The sequence below is a fragment of the Rousettus aegyptiacus genome, unplaced genomic scaffold (genome assembly GCF_014176215.1).
Source record: "Rousettus aegyptiacus isolate mRouAeg1 unplaced genomic scaffold, mRouAeg1.p scaffold_m13_p_16, whole genome shotgun sequence".
In the NCBI taxonomy this organism is placed as follows: domain Eukaryota; kingdom Metazoa; phylum Chordata; class Mammalia; order Chiroptera; family Pteropodidae; genus Rousettus; species Rousettus aegyptiacus.
The window spans coordinates 44,539,346-44,566,032 of record NW_023416291.1 but is presented as its reverse complement, the minus strand read 5'-3'; the positions used below and the strand labels follow the sequence as shown (position 1 = coordinate 44,566,032).

Here is a 26,687-nt window from a genome sequence, read left to right as displayed (position 1 = left end):
AAACGCCGGTATAGATGAGTCAGTAGCTGTTGAAGCTGGGTGATGTTCGCTTGAAAGTTCACAGTACTGTTATCTCTACTGTTGTAATATGATTGAATCCCTTATAATAAAAAAAAATACAAAGAATTACCAAAACTAAGAGTATAAGCTTTAAAGAAACTTTTTTTTAGAGAAATGACATGAGGCTCAACCAGGAGAGACACCTAATTTCTTATAGTTGACTTTAGAGAACCACCAGTCCTCTGAAATTTTAACCCAAAAACAATAGAGAAATGAAAGATTCCACACTTAACTATTCCCTTTTTCATACTTAATTTACCCATTTTGGTTTTCAAACTCTTATTCTCAGCCCTTTGCCAGTTTTGAAACGAACCCCACAGAAAGTCTGCTTCTTTTTAATCTCCCACTTTGTAAATCAAAGAACCTGGTCAACAAACTAAGAACAACATGAAATAATATAAAATCAAATATGTTGGAATCATCAAAAAAAAATCATAACAAAGGTAGTACCAGAGACAAGAGATCCACAGATATTGACTTCTACCAGTAGTAGTATTACTACCAGTAAAAATAATTTTCCTCCAATACTACTCAGTGGTAATCAGAGAACAGTTTACAAAAATAGAAAACTCACTTTTCTTATATATTATAAAAGTTATATAAGTAGAGGTGACAACAACCTAAAGAGCTCCTAAAGGAGAAATTCAGAGATATTTTTTCTTTCTCTCAAATTTTATAGCTACAATTTATTTAAAACAAAACAAGTAAACAAGTAACTTAGTTAAATGAAAACAAAAGCAAGTTTGAAATGGATCGGGAGGATTATGCCCAGCTAAGAGAAATGGGACACATCTAAACCAAGAACACTAAGAGGAATTAAGATTGCTTGGGACATACGTAACAAAAAGAAAGTTCCAGAAAAGTCCTAGGTTTTTAGGTTAGGGCAAACAAAATCAATATCTGTCAAATCGGGGAAAAAGAATCTTCAACTTTAAAGACATGGGTTCTATTTCCCCCTAAATTACTCCTAGCTATGTTTAGAAACCCAGAATTCTTCCTCCCTTCTTTTACTAGATAGTTCTATACACACAGTAGTTGAAGTTGATTCATAGAAAAGCAGAATCAGTTCACAATCCTGAGAAGACTAAAGAAAATTCAGCTCTGTTTGGTCATAAAGGAAAAAGCAGGAACTTTGCAATTAAACTTTAAATCTCCATTAAAAAATATATATATATAATCTCAGATATATATATATATGTCCATGTATGTCTGCTGGGATATTTTCAGTCTGATATAAGTATTATTAGTTCCTCCCTTTACTCTCAAGTATCCTGACTTAAACAACCTATCCAGAACAACGTTCTTTAGAATCAAATGAGGTATTTGTTTAAAATGTAGATTCTCGGGCCCCAAACCTGTGGAATAAGAACTTTTGGGGATCCTGCACAGGCATCTGCATTATTACCAAGTGCCCCAGGAAACTCCTATGCACGTGAAAAATGATGTTACTGTGAAATAGAAAAACGGTTAAAAGGAATTCTGAGACAAAACTAGTCTCAAATAATCAGCACGCTTGTTCACCAGCCATCACATAATCATAGCTACTGGTCTTCATATCCTTACCCTCGGTATCTGCTGTGGATACAAGGAGTTTGGAATTTCTGTTAAAAAAAAAAAGAAAAGGGGGTCTAGAGTATAGTGCTTGGAAACTATCTGTGGGAAAAAAGTTAAATCCCAATGGTCTGTAGTTTTGTTTTCTGGAATATTAAATTTCTAACATCACTGGTATAATATGCATAGAATTCTAAGGAGAAAAGGTTGTGATTTATAAACTTTGGACATAATCAAATAATCTGTACAATATGTGAAGGTCATAGAAAGACCTTCACAGAATCAAAGAGACTAGAAAATTTACCACCGACAGACCCTTCTGGAAAGAAAATTACCGCAACACTTACTTTAGGTAAAGTTCTATTTCTTGATTTGGATGCTGGTTACACAAGTCTGTTCCCCTTGTGAAAATTCATTAAGCTGTACACTTAGGATCCATGCACTTTTGTATATAACTTCAATAATTTTTAAAAAATTTTAATGCAAAATATTTAAGTCTAGCTGTTTCAGATCCTTCCAAATCCTACAAAATGTTTCTAGAATTTTTTTTTTTTCACCCCACTGGTAAATCAGAATCTCTCTTGCCATGGTTGACAACCACATCCAAATCACATTTTGGACACTTTGTAAGAAAAAATACAAAACAAAATTTTGTCTTTATCTCCCCTCTCTCCTCAAAAGCAGAAGTACAGTAAGTAATAAAACAGATCAGTTTCAGGACCAAGTAACTCAAACAATGATTTTCTGTATCCTTTAAAAATTCACAGAGCTAGACGGCCCAGTCTACCAGTGTTTTAGCAGGGATGCAGCACCGAGGTCCAGCATCAGTCTGCATCTTCACACGAGACATTCTGGCATTACGGTCGGCATAAGGAGCCAGGAGAAGAGGTGGAAGGAGGCACATGGGGCTCCGTTTTACTCTCTATGTTCTTTTCAGACCACTATTCGGAGCATTTTCTTCTCCTGAGCTGCTGTCCTCCATGAGGATGCCAGAGCCACGGGTACCTTATCTCAAGGAGCAAAAGCAAAGAAGAGCAAGTGGAAATGCTGATGTCCTTGGTCCTTTACTGATAATAATATACAAGGTACAGTGAAAATTCAGCTGTCAGGGACCTTCAGAGAGTGAGTCAATTTGGAAAGACAATAGAGATTTTTACTATTTTATCAAATATTGATTATAAACATATATATATATCATACATACATATGTAAAATTTAAAAACTAAGAGGCACATGTATAATCTAAAACAAATTCATATAGAATCAATGAAGTCATTTTTAAAGGTTAGGGCACAAGAAAACTATTAAGTGGAAAGTAATACGTCAAATGACACTTTTTAAAAAACTACAAGTTTTCCAGTGTTTATTCAAAAATAAATCTGCACAATATGATCTAAACTGTGACTAAGTAATGCTTTAGAAAAGGCAGTAAGGAAATATACTCAAGTATTAGTTCTAGGTAACACAATTCAAAATTATTTTATTCTTCCCACTTTCCTATTTTTTAACTTTCTCCAATGACCCTATATTACTTTTATAATTAAATATATATATTTAAGAAGTCAGTATAACTATTTCATATATGACATGATCATAATATTCTTTTAAGAAGTCAGTATAACTATTTCATAAACTACTTGATCATAATGATATTCTTTAAAGTGAACGATAAAAACTGAAAGAAAATAATGAAAATATAAGCAAGTATTTGGATGACAAATGATGTTTTTTTTTTTATATCTGCTTTGCCCTACATTCCAATTTTTTCAGTTTTATAAACTTTATAAAAGAAAAATAACAGAAGCCAAGAGCAAAAAAAAAGGTAATCTCATTGGCAAAAACTTTTCCTATGTTAATCAGTTTTATATATAAACAGGTAAGACTTTTCACAGATCAGCAGAGCTGTACCCCAAACTGACTCATCATATATTCAAAAATTCAACCTCAAATTTAAATTATACCTGTAAACAACCAAGAGTTACTAAGATAACATGGAAGAAATTCTGTGGTTTATGCTTCAAAACATTAGAAAGATGTTACGGTAGACAGGAAGTAGACCCCCCAAGATTCCCGGCCCAAGGTATACACACACCTCCAAGTTATTCCATCAAACAATAATGTAGGTACTGCTGTGAAGGAAGTCTGCAAACGTAATTAAGATCTCCAATCAGATGACCTTAAATAAAGAGATTATCCAGGTGGGTCTGGCACAAAACCTTTAATCTGGATCTAGAGATCAGATATGTAAGAGGTGTTCAGAGATTTGAAACATAAAAGAGATTCCATGTGCAATTCTCCATTGTTGGCTCGAAGTCAGAAGGGGCCACCTAGCAGGGAATGCATCCAGTCCCAGAATGCCTGCCAGCAAAAATACAGGGACTTCATTCCTACTACCACAAGAAATGCCAACAACCGGAAAAAAGTTTAAAAGCAGATTCTTCCCCCAGACCCTCCACATGAAAACTCAGCCAGGAGGGCACTTTGACTTCCACCTTTGAGGCCCTGAGCAGAGAAATCCACACCACAATTGGACTCTGACCCACAGAACTATGAGCTAAAAAATGGTGTTGTTTTAAGACACTAAGTTTGTGGTAATTTGTTACACAGCAATATAAAACTAACACGGAATTCTTAAAAGTCAAATTTTTTTCTAAGTCCTTTCAGCAATTACAAATACACTTTTATATACACAAGAAACTAACACTAGCTGTCTCTTAAAATCAAAATGGAAACCATAACCTTTAACTGTACTATGACTCATAAAACAGATAAACTGAACCAAACCAAACCACAACATGCATCAGACTAAACTTACTCTAACGTCAGACCCTTCAGACCCTTATGTTCCAAGACCTCAGGCAACTTAATTTAACATTAACTCTGCACAAACACTAGATCTGGTCTAACACTAAAATTTCATGAGTTCTAGCAACTCGTCTAGTTTACAAATTCTAACTAATCCTTACCCAGATTACAAACTTCCACCCTAAAATCAAAGTCCCCAATCTGACAACAGCACCCGATGATGCCTATCCTAACTGCCTCTCCTTTTGAGAAGATCCCCAAGTACTCTAGTTCTCTTGCTTTTTGCAACGAGTTAAATAGACCTAATTTCTTTTTCTTTTTCTTTTTTTTTTTTTACTACAAATAAATCCTTAATGGTCTTTGCTAGGTGGCTTTGGGTATCCTACAATTTAACGACTGGCACTTCTACTAAAATTCTGCTGATCTTGTTTCTGGGGAGACCCATGACTCTGTAATAGTGTGCACATATGAGACCACTTGATTTCTAGCTGCCTGACAGTGAGGTATCTGAGTTTCAATAATTTTATTGAGCACTTCAGGGTCAAGGTGATATTTGGGTCCTCTGACTTTAAGTCTTATCAGATTGTACTGCTTGTGAGTGAAATTTGGCTTCTGCCTAATTGAGAGCATTCCTATCATCTCTGCTTGTTCAGTATCTCAAGTGTCATTCACCTACTAGAGGAAGTCCACAGGCATGGCCCAGCAACTCCCTTCCAGCCAGCCCCAAAGACTGACGAGTTCAGGCAAATTTAAGGCAAACTTTGCACAGAGTCGTTTTTTTTCTAAACCTTCTTAAGGGACTTTCCTTAGTCTTTATAATCCTGGGAAGTAAGTGTTTTGCTTTGTTCTGTCTGCCTGGAGCTGAGGTTCTGACTGTCCCTCAATTGATGACAGGTGATCTTTGGTGTCACTCCATGTCTTCTGGAGACACATGACTGCAAAAGGCCCCATGGAGTTTTCCCAGTCTGACTCTGTGCCTCCTCTGTCCCACTGCTATCTGCTTCCTTTATATTTTCAGATTATAATTCAACAAATGGCATCATTTCACCAACAAATTTTGGATTACAAATGACCTCCTGGGGAACTTTTAACATGAACAAGACTGTTTGAGAGGCATCTTAAAGCATAAAAGGAAACAATTCTGAATATCTGATGGTCTGCACTCTTTAATATGAGAGAGCTACCAAATGCAACTCAAATTCTAAAACTGCCGCCCTGAAAGATTCCCCAAACCCCAGGATAAAAAGAGCATTTAGAACTCAGGTGTGTGTAGGCCTCCCTGATCTCTATCAGCTAGTCCACATTTTGATGTGCCTAAGAAATGCAAAACCTGGAAAAGGCTAATTGGCATAATCCTAAAAAGAAATGAGAGACTAGTTAATACTTAAGAAATAATGAAAATATAGTGTGTGACTCTCTGGCAGTTAGAAGATCTCTCAGGTGGCAGGAATTTCTAACACCCAAGGAATTTCTCTCTCACTCAACCTTTAACTGTAACAATGTCATTCCATTGCACTGATTTTGAGAGATTTCTATTCCTTCAGATGTGTGTGAACACAGGGGAATGTGAATGCACAGTATCAGATGTGTTTTTGCTTACCTAGGACTAAAGAGAATAATTCTATCTTAAGAAATGTCTGTGTTAATATGTCATTAGTTAGTGCTATGGTGGTAATCATTTTGCAATATATGTGTGTCAAATCAACATACTGGACACCTTAGACTTACATAATGTTATATGTCAGTTATATCTCAATAAAGCTGGGGGAAATTTTTTCTGCTTGTGCCAAGATGTGAAATAATATAGTGAGTAACTACACTTTATTTGTCTGGATTTGTAATAACTACGAAAAATGAATGTGAAGGGAGAAATAAACTATGTAAAACTTTACAAAAGTGGCCAAATGTGAGAGGTTTATCATAAGGGATAAAGGCTTTTATAGATCCTTTTAATGCAAATTCTTTCGAGAATAATAAACGAAGTAAAACTAAAATTTTATTTAGTTAAAAACAGCAAAATAATTCCTATTCAGATATGACCTTTCCTAAACCATCAAAGTAATGTTAACTCTCTGTGCTTTTTGACATACTCGAAAATCTTTTTTTAACGTTCCTTTCATTTGGAAAAAAGTTAACATTCCTTAACAATCACTGCCACTTGTCACTATGTTTTTAAAGATACTGCCTGTAATTATTTCTTACCTTTAGATAGTCATGACATGTCTTGTCACTTGACAATTCTCTTGCTTTTGTCCTTCTCCAAATTCAGAATGACAAAACTGTTAAGATATTTCTCACACCTACAGTATCTTTGGGTTTATACTGAATGGTCATTATGTAACACAAAGATTTGGTCCCTTACCTTATTAAAAAATGTTTTTAAAGGATTATAGAAACTATTCGTTTTGTTTGGCATTCTCTGACTTTTAATTAACTCAAAAATATTGTGACAGCTCTCTGCTTTATTAAAATTGGGTTAAAAAAACTTAATACATAAAAAGGAAAGTTCTGCCTTCCTACGTTAATCACGCGTAAGTAAACGTGTTAAAAGTAAATATGCTTCAACGTTTGCACATCTTTCAGGTTAAAGGAAACACACATTTATATACAAAGACGGACACAATAGCTATTTACAAAAAGGTTATCTCTACATTTAAATAAGCTTGGATTGGTGAAATTCTTAACGCATTTCACAGGATAAATCAAAGGACTGGAGATCTGCAAATGCCCTCTCTGTTCATAACATGTTCTTACATTCAGAATAATCAGTGACTAACTTCCTTATAAAACTGATTATGTACTTTAATAGAAGATTCCACTCTCTTCCACTCTGATAAGGTTGGTTAATATAAAAATTAACTAAAGCCTATAGACTCAACATCCACAAATGGTTGCTGATTCTTCCTTATATTCACCCTAAAATTCCTAGCTATAATCTAACGATCAGAAACTGAGCCTTGTGGAGACATATCAAAAGAACTTCTATAAAGGTATGTACCATGCACTCCTAACTATTGCTACTACAGAGAATGAATCATGTGTGTTGCTGACTGACATCATTGCTATGGACAAACACTGTGGCTGAGCCAGGATTTCCAGTACCATTTTGGTCCGAAGAGAAGAAAGACAATGTGAACAGACTGTTTACATCCAAGATCAGAACACACCCCCCCAGACGCCAGAAGCCACTGATTATCATGCACTTTGCATGATTTTGCCCTTTATGCTCTTGGGCCTTCTTTCTATCTGCTGGTTCAAGATTCTAGACTATAAATAAATACCCTGTCCTTCATTCTTAGTACTATCAAGACCTTTATCCTTCACAATCACCAAACACAGGACTAATTTTTCAGACACTGGCAAAGGTGAATAATTCATATCCAAATTAAAAGGGAAAAAATGACTTGGTTACCAAAAGAAGGTCCAAATAGACATGGGACACGTGGGGTATTATTCCAAACTTTAATAATAATTCTCGTTTGAGGTTTTGTCTGTGGCAGATGTTGTGTGTGTGATCTCCAGGGTCTGAAATGTAGTCTGCTCCTATCATATCAGATAATTCAATAAATGATCATTTAAGAAAAAGAACAAAATGGGCAGGTGCTTATGGAGGTCAAAATTACCACCATCAAAAGCTTGAGAAACATGCACGACCTGTCTAATAATGGTTCAGATCGCTTCCCCTAAATGGTAATTCCTCCAGCTTAGTTAACAAATGATCAGAAGCAGAGACTGAGAATTGAAACAGAAACTACAAGTTGCTCACAAACACTCAGAAAAAACACTACGACTTGTGAAATAGGTAACTGAACCAAACCAATCCACATGTGCATCACAGAGCTCAAACCTTTATGACACCAGCTCATTATGTTCCAATACCATAGGCACACTGACTCCTTAAGGACTCATGTGTACTGAAGATAAAACCATTGACTAGTCCAGTAACTCAGCTAAACTATACATATTCTAGCCCACCCCTGTCCAGAGCAATTTCCACTCTAAAATTACTCTATGACTAACGTCAGCTCTTAAGACCCTATAGGTCCCCTTTTCTAACTCCCTCTTCTGAGATGCCCCACAGTCATTCTGGTGTGTTATTCCATGCTGCAGCAAGCTAAATGAATACAACTTATCTTTGACTATTGATGTGTTCCTTGTGGTCTTTAGTAGTGGGCTTTACCATCCTCATGGCAGGGACCTGACAGCCCAGAGTTAGGGATAAGAAGACACCCTTCAACTACATATCTTCTAAAATGTTATGCCATGTTACTGTATTACCTATTCAAATAAATAAAATTAGAATTTAAACATGTATATAACTCTATTACAATCAACAGTATGTAATTCAATCAACAGTAAGACATATGACCAACATCCAATCCAGCTGTAACTCACTCAAAAATCAGGGTCCTGCTGGATGTCGGCAGAGAGGGAAAAACACCCCCTATTTCTACAAGGCTGGAAAGATTACAGACCATTAAAAAAAGATCGTCAGTACATTATCAACAGATCTTTGTGTCAAAATTCAAAATCTTTCTTGTTTGATAATTAAGTCTAAATCAGCCATCAGTTAAAGGTGATAATTAGTTTTCTAATGTGAACCAATTTTTATTATACTATGTGTTTATTAAAATCAAATTTAAAGATCTTTAACCTGTCATTAAGTAATCTCATAAATGAAGCTAAGCTTATAGCATGCTGTAAATAAAGCGAAGGTTTAAGGCTATTTTAAAACATTTTTGAAATTCTCATAGAATTTATGAAAAAACAAAGAACAGCTTAATGAATACCCATGTAGTATCAATGATCAACCTTCTGATAATTTTCAAACTACTCTTTCTTTCTATAAAAATAGCTCTAAATCAAAGATACTCTATACTCGATGCAAAATAATTTTTTAAAAAATAAACAGCACACACACACACAAAATAACTACCAAAAAACAAAAACAAATCTCTTAGAATGCCATCAGCCAAAGATAACTGCTGTTAAAATTTTGGTGTGTACCTTAATATTTTTAATATTTAACTATATTATTTTGTAATCAGTTATACTATACAACCTCATAATCTGTCTTTTGAACTTCATATTGAACTACTAAAAATTTCTCACCAACAAACACTCTTCTACAATTTAATTTTCAGAATCTGCATCATGGAGATAATATAATTCATCTGATGTGCTATTATTAAACACTGATTATTCTTTTTTTATTTTTTTGCATTATTTTATGAATAATGTGGCAAAAATATCTTTGCTCATACTTGTATGAGCTCATATGGTTATTGGCCATTTGAATTTATCCATTTGTAAATTATCTATAAACATCATATCCTTTGTTCCTTTTTCTTTTTGTCTGTATATGCAGTTCTTTAAGCATAAAAGATGACTGACTAAAATTACACCCACATATTAAATCTAGCCATAGAGAGCAAATATTTTTTTCTCTAAAGTATACTTTTAAAAGGAGGCGTATTTCAATTCCATGCAGTATTTCATTATCCTTCCAGAGCAAACTACTAATCCCTAGTTCACAGGGAGTCTCCATTTATTTCCTCCTTTCAGGCTTTCAAATCAATTGGGCAGCAGCCTATCAACCTGCAATCTCATTTTTGCCAAAGTCATTTGCACTAAACTGTGTATTAATTTTACAGTATAGCTTCCAAAATTTTTTAAAAAATAAGCTTTACTGAGGTTTGCTTAGGTACAATAAACCACATCCACTAAAGTATACAATTTGATAAGTTTGGAGACATGTATATATTTGTCAAACCACAACCACAATCAAGATACAGAAAACTTCCATTACTCACCAAATATCTTCTCTTCTAACCCCAGCACCAGGCAACCACTGTCAATACAAATAAATTTACACTTTCTAGTTTTATATAAATGGAACTGTCCAGTATATAGTCTTTTGTGTCTGGCTTTTTTCACTAAGCACAGTGATTTTGTGGTTCATCCGTGCTGTTGCATTTATGGGCAGCTTTTATTTTTTCGTATTGCTGAGCAGTACTCCACGGTGAGGGTACACCATATTATGCTTATCCATTTACCTGTTGAATATTTCCTGGTTTGGGCTATATAACTAGTGCTGCTATAAATATTCTGTATATATCCTATGTTTTCATTTCTCTTGGGTAAATACCTAGGGCTGGAATGCCAAGGTAGCATGGGAGGTATATAATTAACATATTAAGAGACTGCCAAATAATTTTCCCAAGTAGTTTACAACTTTACAGTCCCACCATCAGTGCTTGAGAGTTGGAGTCCACATCCTTGTCAAAACTTGGTAAAAGGCTTTTTCATTTCAGCCATTCTATGGTTGAGTAGTGGGATTTCATTTTGGTTTTGATTTGCATTTCTCCAATTGGTAATGACATTGAATATCTTCTTGTATGCTACTGGCCATTTGTATATCTTCATTTGTGACTAGCCTGTTCAATTTTTTTGTCCATCTTTTAATTCTGTTGGTTGTCTTATTAGTGAATTATTAGTTCTTTATATATTCTTTATACCAGTTCTCTGTAAGACATATATGTTTTATCTCAATCTGTGGCTAGTCTTTTCATTTTCTAACAAAATGTATTTAGAAGAACAATAGATTTTAATTTTTATGAAGTACAATTGCCAATTTTTATGGTGCATACTTTTTGTGACTTAAGAAAACTGTCTAACCAAAGGTCATATAGATTTCTCCTGTGTTTTCTTTTACAAGTTTATAAAGATGGTAACCATTTTAGCTTTTTAGGTTTAGTTCTATGATCCATCATCAAATGATTTTTGTGAAGGTAAGTGCAGATTTCATTTTTTTCCCCCACATGGATATTTAGTTGTTCCAACACTATTTGCTATAAAGTCTATTTTTCTACTGCTGAGTTGCTTTGTCAAAAATCATTTGACCATTTATCTGTGGGTCTATTTCTGGACTCTATTTCTATTTGTCTATCCTTTCACCAGTACCACATTGCTTGACTATGATAGCTTTTTAAAATTTATTTTATTTTTATTGTAGCTTTATAGTAAGTCTTGAAATCAGATAGTGTGAGTCCTTCAAATTGGTTTGCTTATTCTCAACCTTTTTCATTTCCATTTAAATTTTAGAATCAGCTTACCAATTCTATTGAAAAATCCTGTTGGGATTTTGATGGAGAATGTACTGTATCTATAAATCTATTTGGAGAACTGACATCTTTACAATATTATATAGTTTAATCCATAAACATGCTATAACTTTCCCTATATTTATACATTTTTCTCACCGATGTTCTGTGGTTTTTTCAGTAAAGAGATTTTACATGTATTTGTTAAATCTATTCCTAAGTATTTTGTTTTTTTGGTAATACCGTAAGTGAAATTTTTAAAAATTTAATTTCCCAATTGTTTGCTAATACTATATAAAAACACAACTGATTTTTGTATATTTACTTGGTACCCTTTGACCTTGTTACATTCAGTTACTAATGTTTATCTTATAGATTCCTTAGGACTTTCTAAACAATCTTGCAATTTTCAAATAAAGACAGTTTTACCTCCTCCTTTCCAATCTGTATGCCTTTAGTTCCATTTCTTGCCTTATTTCAAGGGCTGCTAGTTACAATGGCTACTAGGACTACTATTTACAATGCTGAAGAGAAGTGGCAAGAAAAGTCATCCTTGCCTTATTCCTAATATTAGGGGAAAAGCATCCAATATTTTATCATACTTTTCACAGTTGACTGTCAGCTGAGAAAGTTCCCCCCATTCCTAGTTTTCTGAGAGATATGTTTGCTTAAATCATAAATGAGGTGTTGAATTTTTATCAAATGCTTTTTCTGAATTTACTGGAGTAATCATATGCATTACGTTTTCTACTTTATTTTGTTAATATGGTGGATTACATTGATTGATTTTCAAGTCTTAAACCAACCTTGCATTCCTGGGATAAACCCTACTTGGTAATGACATGTTATTCTCTTTATTAATACATTCACTTAGCTAATACAAGTTAGTTAAAATCTCTGATACTAAATTATTTATGTTTTGCTAAATTGTCAAAACTACAATATCCACGAAATGTTTTTCAATATATTTTAAGTTTCAATTTTCTTAATTGCAGTTGCAATAATAATAGTGATCACAATGTTTACTGGTTGTGTGTTAACTACATAATGCTAAGGTCTCACTTAACCTACAAACACTCTACGAAGTATTATGATCCCCATTTGACAGATATGGAAACCAAGGTTTAGGGAAGCTAGAAAATTTCTGTAACATCTCACAACAAGTAACTAACTGGAGGAGCTGAAGCTTGATCCCAGGTAAGCTGATTCCAAGGACTAAGCTCTTATCCTTTTTTGCTATAGTGCTTTACCAAATAATCTCTAATACTTTTTCTTAACACATAAATCAAAGTAATAATCATGGGTTAGAACAAAAATTATCTCTCTGAGAAGCCACTAAAGTTTAAGTCCAAATAAGAACTATATAGGCATCACACAGAACAAATAACACTCACATGGAAGACACAGTCTCATGAGAACAAAAGGATTTCATACAATTCTAGATCAAACTAGCTGTAAGTGTCTCTTATACCCATACACTTCCCCACACACACAAACACATAACAAAGTGAGGACAGTGAAGTGATTATTAGTGGTTATCTTGAACCCACTCTAATTCTCACACAGACATGCAAATTCATCAAAAAACTTCAGGACTTCAAATATTGTTTGTAATAAATACTTCACATTTGGTTTGCGTAAGAGAATGGCAAGAACCTTGTGGCTCTATCTTAAAAGATAACAGAGATTTAAAAAAACAATAAATCACTAAATTTGCCTTCCTGGTGTCAATGTCAATGTGTGAAACATACAATCTCACATGCTGAAACTATACTGTTCTTCACAGTAATGAAGCACTTTATTCTGTTATCATTCCACTTACTGTCGCTGACCTCGCTTCAATTTAGAAGCAGCAAACTTTGAAGAAATTCACTGCTCACAAATAGAACTACCATTCTCTTTTCCTAATAATAAATGCTAGGAAAGACTGTGAGTACGAGCACCAACTCCTCCTATTTCTTTATGAAACTGACATTTCAGCTTCATCTCCAACACCACCAGTTAGGGAGCTTTACAATTCAAGTCTAATTACCCAGTGTCAACCTTTTAAATGCTGACAGATTGTATGTTACTAACTGAAAAACAAAACATTGGATAACTGAATAGATCTAAATTTCTATAGCTAGCCTTCCTAGAATCCTGGATAATGGCAGTATTTGTTAAAACCAGAAGTTCTAAATCTATGGGAGACAACTGGTAGGATTCTTTGAGTAAAATTTAAAAATACTAGGGAAATAATTATATTCCATGTTAAATAATTCAATATTTATCCGCCACCCTACTACATGTTCACACTGTGTAGGTAACAAGTAGATTATACAATTTTAACACATGGCCTCTACCTTGAAGAACTTTATGGTCTATTTAAGTAGAAAAAAATAATTCTTGTAAAACAAGATATAATGGAAAAAACACAGAACAGTTAAGAAATTCATTGAATGGCTCGGACTGTAAATATGGAAGATTATAAAGGGGATCGCAGTGATGGCTACAGAAATCAAGGAAGGGCATCATGTCCTTGAGACTCAAGCTGAGTCTCCTGGAAGTGCCAAAGCTATCACATTTTTAGGTATTTGTTACAGCAGCACTCCACTCCTGGCGCCAAAATAAAATAAACAGAAAGTATACTAAAAGGAGAAAAGAGGAAATTCCAGACACATATGTAATATACTGTATGTACGAATATTTTAAAGTAATCATTTCAAAAAATAATTTTACATAAAATGGTAAGGCAATAATATAAATACTACAAACATCCATTCATGTACCTACTAGGTAGTTTTAAAAATATTAAGTTTGTCATATAGGTTTCAAATATTTTTTAAGAACTAAAATGAAGACAGCCTCTATCCTATTCCATCCTCCCCACAGGTCATTCATTAGTAATTGTATCCTTCTTACATGTACATAATTTTGTTACAAAATATATCTATACACAATATAGCATATTTAAATGCTTTACATAAACAGTTATCATACTGTGTATCTTTTTGCAACTTGCATTTTTATGCTCAGCATTGTGTTCCATATTGATCTGAAATGGAGCCAACATACCCATTTTTTTCTTTTTTTCTTTTTCTTTTCTTTGTTTTAAGCTCCACATGTGATTCTGGTTGCTAACCAGAGCTGAGAATCGACATATACATATTTATCTAAAAAAGTTTTCAGTGCTCCCAAATTGCTAACACATTTTAACCTAGTCAATTGTTACCATTAGTCAATTGTTACCATTAGTCGATTGTTATTTCAATAAAAATTATTTTACAATTCTTCCAAATCAGAAGCAATTCCCTAAACAAACCAGGTTTGTCTATGATTCGAAATAATAACCAAACTATAAAACTGAGCTTCTGGTGGGGAAGGGGATGGGTGTGGTAATGGTATAGTTAGCTATCTCGATTGCGGTGGCAGTTACACAAAGCTACACACGTGAAAATGCAGAGCTACAGAAACACACACATACATGAGTCCATGTATAACTGGCGAAATCTGAATAAGCGCTACAGATTCTGCCAATAGCAATTTCTCGGTCTTGATCTAGGACTGTGATGGTGTGGGATGCCGCACGGGAGAACAGAGACCTAGGGGAAGGTATATAGGACTTCCCTGTACGTGTTTTTGCAATATTCTGTGAACCTATAATTATCAAAATAAAAATTTAATTAAATTTGAAAACTAAGTTTCTAAAGGTCACTGAAGGAATTCTGCAGCTTTTTCATGTCAAATTTAATTCTGTATAGCGCTACGATATATATCCACTGCACAAATGATACAAATTTTCAGGTAAAAATACCTAACATCTGATGCAGATCTGCATAAAAGAGGAAGGCCACACTGGCGATGACCACGTTAATCCTGCAGTAAGTGTGAAAAATTAACTTTAAAAGTTACTGGCCTATAAGCTATTATTTTTAGATTACTGTGTGGCCTTACCCTCATGGGACACCAGGATTTACCTAAATAGCTCTCTCTGTTCACTGCAAATAACCCTGCTTTCATTCCTATTTTAAGCCAGAGAGCCTGCCCTACTTCTGCAGGCTTATTTCCTAATCTACTCACCTGCCTTTCCAAGCATAAACCAGTTCGGCACCGCCGAAGGGGTTATATTATACATTATTACTGAAAGTCATGTGTACCTTTCATATCCTTTCAGAAGCTATCAGAACAAGTAATTTTATTTTAATGATGTGACATAACTTTTGAGATCATTTCCTCTGTTCTTTGATAGTTACAGAACTCATTTTCCATGTATTAGAAACTGGCCCTCCTAGAACCAATTAAGTAATAACCACTATCAGTGATAGTCTGACAGAAACAATAACTTTACAGTGACATCATACGTTTTCAATAAAACAGTGCAGAAATAACCAACTTGCTCTCATGGATGAACCCAACTTTATTATTCTGACCATTCATTAAAACCATCCTATTTTACTTTGAAACCTCCACAAAGCCTTAAGTCAGAAGAAAAAAATGTCCCTAGGCATACACGCGCGCGCGCGCACACACACACACACACAAATTAAGCCTTTCCTCTTTAGACCACTGATCAACAGTCAAAGTTTAAACTTGAAAGGATTATCAATCTATGGAGTGAGGGAGCGAACATTTCATACCCGATGTGGTCTACAATCAATTTAGTTATCTGATCCTCCCAGTGATATTTCCATAGGAACTTCATAGTTCTAATTTCCTGTTACATTTTGGGAGGCTATTATATGCTATGCTGAGTACTGTTCAAGACAGTATTTAAGCTTCTAAGTATAACCAGAAATGTGTTGCTGTAGTAGGAATTCATCAAATACCTGTTTATGAATACATGACTTCCAAAATTCTATCTATACTACAGAAAAGGAAATTTTCATCATTTTTCTTATTAAGTATCTTAGGTTTAAATCCTTTCAAAAGTTAAGGAGACTAAGGTTGAAAAATATAAAAATACAATATACTTGTAAACCTTCCTTTCACACATGCTGCTTAAAGTCAAACAAATCTGCTGTCAAATCTTACCAAGACTGAAGCTTAACTCATTTAATAAAGAACAGCTAACATTTATTAAGCACCCAGTATGGACACCATGCCAAGTACTTTACACACAATATGAAATGCAATCTTTAAATTCTGGAGTAGGTACTATTATCTCCCATTTAAAACCTGAAGCAAGGAAAATAAATAATAAAGTCACACAGCTAGTAACTCGCAGAGCCTGTACTCCTTCCTACACTAGCTTCCATAAAATAAGCTTATCGCTTGAACATTTACTAAACACCTGTATGCTAGGCACTGGGTTCACCACTAAGAAAACACACTTCTTGCCCTTGAAGAGAACAATTCAGTGTAAATAAAGAACATACAAATATTTAAAGAAATTTGTAAAGTAATGAGATTACTCACGGGAGCATATAGAAGGCAACTTCTAATCCTACCGATGATGACGATAGTGGTTAGCATGTATTGAGCACTTACTTTATGCCTATCACTGCGTTTTGTGGAGTTAATTTAATCCTTACAATGATACTGTGCGCCAGGTTTTATTATACTTCTTCTCCAGATAAAGAAACTGAGGTTAAAAAAAAAAGATTAAGTGATTTGCTGAAGGTCTAAAGCTTCTAAAAGAGGCAGAATTTAAATCTAGATATGTGTTTGCCTTCGAAGCCCATATTCTAAAACCATTACTCTATACAGCCTTCTAGTAAAGGAGAAAAGGCTTCTTAGATGTCCTTTTAGCTAATCTTGAAAGATAAATAAATAGGGGCTAGTCAAGTTTGGGGGTAAGATTCTACACAGAAGTAATGCGACGGGCCCATTCACATATGGAAAACACCACGGCATACTAGCGAAATACAAGCAGCAGTAAAACGGGTTTGGGAACAGGGTGTGAAACGAGGAAGAGAAAGTAATATAGCCGGCCCCTCTTATCCACGGTTTCAGTTTCCTTGGTTTCATTTACCCGAGGTCAACCATGGTCCAAAAATATTAAATGAAAAATTCCCAATGTAAACAATTCTTAAGTTTTAAATTGTGCACCATTCTGAGTAGCGTGATGAAATCGAGCAACATCCCGCTTGGTCCTACCAGGGACATGAATCCTCCCTTTGTCCAGTGTCTCTACACAGTAGATACTTCCTGTCCATTCGACACTTAGTAGCCAACTGGGTTACCACATCCACTGCGTTTAATCCTTATTTAACTTAGTAACGACCCCAAAGCACAAGACTAGTGATGCTGGCAATTCGGACACACCAAAGAGAAGCCACAGTGTGCTTCCTTTAAGTGAAAAGGTAAAAGTTCTCCACCTAATAAGGAAAGGGAAAAAAGGTGTATTCTGAGGTTGCAAAGATCTACGGTAAGAACAAATCTTCTATTCATGAAATTGTGAAGAAGGAAAAAAAAAAGTTCATGCTAGTTTTGTGACTGCATCTCAAGCTGCAAAATTATGGCCACAGTGCATATATAAGCACATAGTTAAGATGGAAAAGGCATTAAATTTGTGGTGGAAGACATGAACAGAACATGTGTTCCACCTGATGGCAGCGTGTTGCACCAGAAAGCACCGGACCCATACACAGACTTCAGCAGGGGCTCCCTTAAAACGAGGGACATCAAATAAGGGGTGCTTACAGATTACTGGTGAGAGACCACGTTCACATAACTTTTATTACAGTATATCATTATAATTGTTGTATTTTATTATTCTTGTTAATCTCTTACTGTGTCTACTTTATAAATTAACCTTTATCATAGGTATGTGTGTATGTATGTATAGGAAAAAAACATCATACATGCAGGGTTCGGTACTACCCATGGTTTCAGGCAACCACTGGGGGGTCTTTAGAATGTAACTCCCCGCCCCGAGACAAGGAGAGACTACTGCATGGGGTTAGAGGTTCAGCATGAAGGGAACTATCCCACAGGCAGAAAGTGCTCATGAAGGATTTCAAGTACAAGAACGATCCTTCACATTATCCAAAGATCAAGATGGCAGCATGGACACTAGATTAAATAGCCCTAGCAAGAGGCAACTGCAATGGTATAAGCAAGAAGTGAGACGGGGAGAAGAAGTAGGTTTTGTAGAAACTAAAAGTCATAGAACGGAGTCTGGGAGAACTGGATATGAAGTGAGACGAACAGGAAAGAGTCTGGCCTGACGCCCGGGCCTGGCATCTGAGCCAGTGACTAAATGGGTAAGTGGTGTGATTAACAGGGATGGGAAACACACTTAGAAAATCCTTCCTATCTCCTCCATGTATTACTGCTTTTTAATATTTACTTTACCCCGGTACCACCTTTTTAACTTTAATCTCTCTGAATAAGACAAAAACAAGCCGGTCTCACTTTCTACAGTATCTATTTGCATAATGTTTGGATTTTATATAATTTTTGCGCAATGTTTATAAGCTGATTAAGCTTTGGGTTTTTTTTAAAAAACGCACGGCCGTCATAATGATCTTGCGGACCCCTTCAAGGAAGCACTGTCAGCTGCTCGAGCAGTTTTCAGCCATCCGTCTTTCTCTTCTTTTCATTTTACCTCTCGATTTTCTGACACTTCTCGTTGACCCATCCTCTCTACTCCTTAGACGAGTATACTTTGTTTTTCCATCCTTCTGCCTTTTTTCCCAAGCCCTATCGTGTAGCTGAAACAACCTCTTTTTCTGCTACAAAAAAAAAAAAAAAAAAAAAGTGCTTCCCTTTCACATCAGCTATACTTTAAAACTCATTTTCTTCTTTTAAGCTTTCCCTCACAAAGACACTGGCGATCCCTCAAATATGTTGGTGGCCTTTCCCAAGCCTAGTCGTTTTGAGGCATTTCTTAATTGTACTTTTTTCTCTCTCTCCCAACTTCGTATTTTGAAAAACTGAAATCCTATGAAAGAGTGAAAAAAATAGTAAAACGTGCACCAGTTTTGTCTTTACCGATGTTCACTATGGTGAACATTTTGCCATTTTTGTTTTCTCTCTCGACAAATAAGTAATTCTTTTTTTCTGAACTATTTCAGAGCAAATAGCGGACATCGTGATATTTCAATATGAATGCTTCATCAGACAGTGCCTAAAAATAAGAACATCCTCCTTTACAACGACAATACCATATTACCACATTTAACACTGATATATCTAATAGATACTCCATATTTGAATTTCTTCAGTGCCCCCCCCCCCAAATGTCCTCTAAAGCCTTTTATTTTCCTATTCCAGACTTGGCACTGTCCTTGACTGTCATTTCCCTTTCATCTTCTTTCATCTAGATTAGGCCCCCTGCCTTTTCTATTTTCCATCACTTTGTCATTTTTGAAGAGTTCACAATCTGTTGTCTTATAGAAAGTCCCACAAATTGGATTTGTCTGAAATTGGATTTTGTTCGATTGTTTACTATAACCAGATTCAGGTTAAACACTTTTAGCAAGGATTACATACGTAATTCTTGAATGAATTCTTAGATGATCTCTCATTGTTTTTATCATTTAGAATAGAACTTCAGTCTCTTGGGCTCACATTGTCCAGACACTACACAAAATCATCACGAATTGTTAGCATTCAAAAAATCTAATGATCATCGAAGATACACATTACCTTGGCCAGCTTGTATCTTTCTGTCCACCCAATCCAGAGATGGCCAGCTTGTATCTTTCTGTCCACCCAATCCAGAGATCCTACTTACCAAGTTAGAACTTCTAATAATAAGCAGAAACTTAAGAAACTAAAAGATTTCATGATAAAAATCTAGTTTGCCAATAAAATAAAATTTGATATAGGGAACTAAAAGTTCTCTCTGCAAACATTTGAATAATGAGGTAGATTATAAAGATAACTAAATCGGACATCACATTGGGTTGAGATTTTACTTTATTCATTATTATTATTTATGCCTACAGCACCTGGTCTTCCATCCAAGTACTGACCAGGCCTGAATCTGCTTAGTTTCTGAGATCAAACATCGGGCTTGTTCAGGGTGGCATGGCCACAGACCATGGACCGTGGCTCCACTGGGGCACGAACCCAGGACCTTCTACATGTAAAGCAGCCGTGCTAACCAGTACTCTATGGAACCACATCCTGGGTTGAGATTTTAGACCTCAGTTCTGCAATTTAAAATTCAGCTAAAATTTAACATGAAAACCTTAAAAGTATTACATTCTATTAATGATTGTGCCAAAAGATAATTATTAAAAGACACTTCTTTATTTTCATTAGTCTTTTAGCAATTAAGCAGCAGCAAAGCCCCCAAATGACTACAAATACTTGAATTAGCTGAATAAGTTTGTCTCTCACAGATAGTCTAAAAATTAGCTTTTCCCCAAAATGTCACTTCAGTGGAAAGATTTTATATTTCTATTGCCAAACACAGCTTAGGAAAAGGTTTTTAATTAATTCATTAATTCACTTTAAGTAATGAGTCCTTAGTATTTTTCTCTCAAATGATCCAAAAACATTTTTTTAACTTTACAATGAAATGTGATAATATTACTTAATGGAAGAAAGCTTTGTTAGCAAATGTCTCATATAAATAAGCCTTCAACCACAACCATTAACATACAAGTAAAAAAGAACACCTCATTCCTGATCAAAAAAGAATTAAGAGTTTAAGTTAAGATGTCCTTTCCCAGGTGTAAGACTTCTACTCAGGTATGAATCTCAAACAGCATTGATTTCCATGTTTAAACAGCTTGGCAGCTGAATTACAATGGTAAACACCAAGCATAACTTTAACAAATACTACTGATAGATTCAACAGATACGCCCTATATAACTTGTTCACATTTAACATTTATACTTGAAAATGTTTCTTCTGGGTTGGTACGATATCAAATGACTGAAAGTATAAAGGATCAAAATATATGAACATGAGCACTTTCAAGCCATTTTCATGTTAATTGAAATCATCATTAAAAAATTTAGGTAAAATTACAATATTTATGAAATAATATGAAAACATTTGCATAATAAAAGCTTAAAGATCTGCGATCCATTGTCCTTCAAATTCAAAATATACCAGCATGTAGAAATACACGAAAAGTATTTAGTACAGTTGTTTCTAAAGTAAAGGAATATGAGGCCTTTGTTTTCTTTCCTTTCTGACTTCCCAACTTTATAATTAGCAGGGTTAAGCTTATATTTAAAAGAAAACAAAAATATTAAAAAAAAAAAAAGGCCTTGGTAAATCTATTTTCATGTATCACAAAGGAGGACAGAGGACAAAGAGCTGTGGAAATAACCGAGGAATAGGTACCAGAGATTGAAATAGGGTTCAGGTTATGGTTGTGATAAAAAATTCTTTCCATACTACTCTTCTTAAAATCTTTTAAGAAAGCCATAGCCACATTATTCCCAGTGCCAGGAAGTTAAAGAATTAGTAGCATCCAATTCAGTAAATAAATATACAATATATTTGAATTCCAAGAGAATGAGAGAATTGTATCAGCATCTTACTGAAAAGAAGTCTGACTTTTCTGTTAAACTCACTGGGCCACGAAATAACAAACTCAGACAAAATATTCTCCATATCTGTCATGCAAGTTATAGTGAATTTCCTCTTTGCTTCTGAAAAGATCCGGCCTAGAGGAATAAACTGTTTGTTTGTTTGCTGTAAAAATCACTGTCAAAGAAAATAAAGTTCTTCAAACAGGAAAAGAAACTTGGAAACTGGAAAAAAAAAATCGAGCTGAAAGATTTTCAGAGTTCAATTATTTGAGTTTCCAGTTTTCTGCTCCAGACACCAGGAGTGATGCCCCAACTCATACTGACTCATCTACAGGCTCAGAGAAATGTTATTTTTAAAACAAAGAAACAAATGAGCATCACCCGACTGGTGTACATTGCAGATGGCTCTCCGTAACATTTAATGAATAAGTGAAATCATAGAAACTTATATATTTAAACAAAATAAACACCTTCAACTGCTAAAGAAGAAACCAGCCGCCAAGGAAGTACTAGGCAGAATTGCACGCTGTTACCCATGCGATTCCACCCAGATATCCTTTATATTTAAGGAGAGGTATTTTCCAGACTCGTAACAAATTTCCTAACTTATAGTTTCAGGTATGTTCTAATTCTGATATTTTCAAGTGTTAATAATGTCCCTCCTAACCGCTTATGTAGCAAGTGATCTATTACCAAGCTATTATCCTGTTTCATAATACTACTTTGTCTTCAGCTTTGCACATCCCTTATGTTATTTGCATGGCTTAGAAGCCTGACAAAGAAGGTATTATTAACCCTATTTTGCAGATGAGACTATCAAAGCAAAAGAAAGAGAATTTAAGTAAAAAGGTATGGTTAAAAAAAAAAAAAAAAAAAAAGACAGGCAAGGTCACAAGTAAGCTCCAGAAGCAGCAGAAAAACCTGGTTTTCTGACCAGCAGCAGTCCAGTCCTTCATTTTAAGAAAGCTGCTGTTTAAAGGCCACTCAGAACACAAATCACTCCCACCCACCCACTCTCTAAGATTTGCTCAAACAAAACAATTAAGTAGACTTTAAAGTTAACAGGAAATGACAGAACCAAAAACAACTGGGGTGTGGTCTCACCTCAGAAAAAGATTTCCAGCTGTGAATAAATGCAGACAACTCTGGCCAGACAAGATAACATCACATCAGGATTTAGTACCCAGTACAATGGACCTATATATATATACCGACACCTTACTTTCTTAGAACAAACTTCAAGTATTTCAAACTCTGGGAAACCCAGGAAAAAAGCAACAAAGGTCAACAGGAAGCCAAAATTGCTGCGGTCAAGTTCGTATACTAAAGTTATATATACAAGATAAATCCACACATTCTAAGGCCCTGAAATCATCTATTTTCTTCATTTGAGAGCAATCTTATAAAGTTTACAACATGTAGTAATTTCTAATTTCATTGAAAAACAAATTTGAATCATATAGACCATGAGAGTATTCATTGAACTGTGAGCCTGCCTAGCAAAGCCAGTACCTGTATTTTTACCACATTTCATTTTACTTCTATATTTAAGGGTCATTTTAAATTTCCTTTATATCTTCTGCATGTTATGGTAGAAATTACATGCTACAATGGCGTTCAGAATTTGAGATTCTTGAAGGTCTGAGGACTGCCACTAAGCTTCACTCAGATCCCATTAATTTTGATGTGATAACATGATTCTGGTTTATCTGGTTTTCCTGCCTACTGCAGTTTAGAAGTGGTAGATTAAAGGGCATATTTTGACAGATAGAGAATAGTACTGGAGGAGATAAACTAAAAACAGACAAAAGCTCTAAACTGGTAGAGCAGTGAGGAGTCATTTCAGTACAGGAAGAAGCTGCCAACACCCTTATACAGCAGAATGCACCGGCCATATTAACAGCAGAGGACAGAAATTAATGTACATAATGATGACCTTGATTTATCAAAAAAGGTTATATTCAGTATATACTGAATTTTAAGAGATGGTTATATACTCTTCATGGGTTATATGTTATAAAGACTGACATCACAATGGGCAAAATAATTTAGCAGTTAAAGAGCTAAGTGTCAGTTATAAGAACAAGTCACTTAAATCCCTAATGGTAACAGATAAATGCTAAGTAAATTTCAAAAATCCCATTTTATTTACTAAATATTATATAGTGTAGATAATCAACATTTAGGATCAACATGATGCTTTTTAGGGGGAAAAACTAAGTTACACACTAAACTAATGTAATGTAGACAATCAACATTTATGATGCTTGATGTTTTCAGGGGGAAAAAACCTAGTTAAAAACTAAAATTCTCCCCCCTCATAGACTATTCCATAGGCTTCTCCACTTAAATAAATGTATTCTTGTGACCAGTCTAAGTTTACTTTGTTCTTCTAATTACCATAATGAAAAAATAAAAGTATTTTAATAGTTTCCCCCGTTTACAGCTAACCCCTTTATCAAGAGGCCAATAACACAGCTGGTCTAGGTATATGCCCTTCTTACAGTGTTTTCAAACCCATGGTTAAAACTAAGAGTTGTACTTAAATCTTATGGCCGAACAAAAGAAGCGCATGAATTGGTGGTTATGTTTAAATCGGTATTCTTAGTTTAAAGGCAGAAACAACTATAATGTAAAACCTGACAAGTATTAGTAAGGCACATTTTAGTTTATGTTGGACATCTGAATCAGAGAACATTGTTCTCTAAGTTTTTATGGCCAAAAGCAAAATAAAACATCAACATCATGTCAAGAGATCTGTAGATCCCTTTCAAACACACACAAAAAATGGTTTTTATTTGTATTTATTTCACCATATTGTTTCTTTTAGTAACAGCAGTGACTTGTGATGATCTGGAGAAAAGTGGACCAAAAGGCATGTGGTATCTGTCCTAAAGAGGTGGGGAGGGGGAGGGCGAGCTGATCTGATCCTGAAGAAGGGGAGTGGCAGAAGGATCCGAGTTGGGAGAATCAACTAAACTCCCTCCCCACATCACCCTACGTGGCTTCCCCAGATACGAGACTGAAAAAGGGGAATCGTTTCTTAAAAAAAATAAAAAGGGATCCAGGCCCTTTTGGGGTTGTGGGAGAAGAAATCTCCACTTCACCTGCAAGTCCAGCTAGCTACGGGTCCAGGTGCAACAGAAAACGCCCGGGGCCCCAGCGGGGCTGCCCCCGTGGGGATCCCTCCCTCCCGGCTCCCACACCCCCTCCAGGTCCTTCTCCGGGATGGGCTCAGCCTGGCGCCCCCGCCGCCCTCCCGCCTCCCCTCCTCGGTTCCCTCCCTCTGTCCCCGAGGCGTCGCCCGGCCGAGGGCCCCTTCCCCGCGGGGTCGACAAGGACGGCCCGGCCCGCCTGGCACCTTTGATGACGCGTTCGGTGGTGGAGAGGTGGAGGTTCCTCCCGGACATGATCCCCTCGGCCTCCTCCCAGCTCCTGGAGACCGCCAGCGTGCACCTCCGTCTGCGTCCCCGGCGGTCTGGGCTTCCCGGGCCCCTCGGCTCTTCGGGGCGGCCCAGGCGCGAGGAGGAAGCGGCCGCGGCAGCCCAGCCTCGAACCCCGCTGACAGGACGCCGGCCCACTGGCCGATCCCTCCTGAGGCGCCGAGTCGCGAGCGCCGGCGACCGCGGCTTCGGGAGGCAACCGGGGCGGCCGCGGCTGCGCGCGCCCCGAGCCGCGTGCGCGCGCGCGCGCGTCCCCGCACGCCGCGCTCCCAACTTCCCGGCGGCCCGCGCGCCGCCGCGGCGCCGAGACCCGGCGCGCGGCCCCCTGACCCCGGGGCCTCGGCGGCGGCGGCGGCCGCCCCGCGAGCACGCGCGCCGCCTCCCTCCGCGGCCGCCGACGGCCGGCGCTTCTTCCCTGCAGCCTGCGCTCCCTGCGACTGGCTTCTCGGCTGCCCGCCGCTCGCTACGCGGGCCTGGAGCGCCCAACCCCGGCCCCGAGGTCCCGCTCGGAAAGGCCCAGCCGGGGGGCGGCCATCTTGACCCGGCCGGAGCGACCCAGCAGCTGCTCCGTGGAGCCGCGAACCTCCTGTCACCCTGGAGTCACCTTGCGGGGAGTCCTTGTCCTCTCACACCTTCCCCACCCGAGGCCTCCTGCCCTCTCCTCTGGGTCTTCCGCCCACTGTCGCTAGGGGTCGTGACCGATGTGACTGCGTCTTTCTGCCTCTTCACCAAACCCATTTAAACCTCTGATTTAAGTTTTCACGTTCGTCGAGGGCCTGGCCCTGCCTGGTACATAATACGTTGCCCAAGGTTCCGGTGGAATACAATGCTCCCTGGTCCCCGAAGCTGTCCCTGTGTTGATGATTCAGGCTCTGATGTCTTTTGTACACACTCTTCATTTTTAACTTTTTTTTTTCCCTGTAAATATAGTTTTGTACAATGTTATCTCTAGGAGGGAGGGAGGCAAGCTAGCTGAGGTAGGGACCAGGTTGAACATAGTATTAACTCCTGAGTCCTGTCTCTCTGGAACCTAACCGGTAATACAGACCTAGTTTTTACGGTAAAACAAAAACAAAAAGTATAGTAAGTATTGTATAGTAAGAAGGATGGTTGTGTCCATCCTAGTTATAATCTAGTAGTTGGGAGGATGGGGAGCTCAGTTTTCCAGTGGGTGGACGTCACCCATGCCTTTGCTCTGTGGCCTACTCTCGCTTCCAAGGGAAAGGAGAGGTCAGCTTCTCCAGGGAGCCCCTGGGGCAGACCTCTGAAAGGAACTGACCTTCTCATAAGCCCTGTGTGGCCTACT

The 26,687-nt window shown here is 36.8% G+C and overlaps 1 protein-coding gene across 3 annotated transcripts in view; it reads right to left on the bottom strand.

Annotated features, from left to right (window-relative positions):
• PPP3CC (protein phosphatase 3 catalytic subunit gamma) overlaps positions 1–26,101 on the bottom strand; it is a 74,130-nt gene extending 48,029 nt beyond the window's left edge. The window contains exon 1 of one of the 3 annotated variants that reach the window (XM_016141582.2): positions 25,986–26,101. Coding sequence is in view for 2 of the 3 variants with exons in the window: in XM_016141581.2 (XP_015997067.1) it covers positions 25,300–25,348 (49 nt within the window). In the remaining variant the exon portion in view is untranslated. Of the gene's footprint in view, positions 1–25,299; positions 25,590–25,985 lie in introns of those variants that run through there. The other 2 variants (XM_016141581.2, XM_016141580.2) reach the window with 2 other exon arrangements.
• Positions 26,102–26,687: the final 586 nt, after the last annotated feature.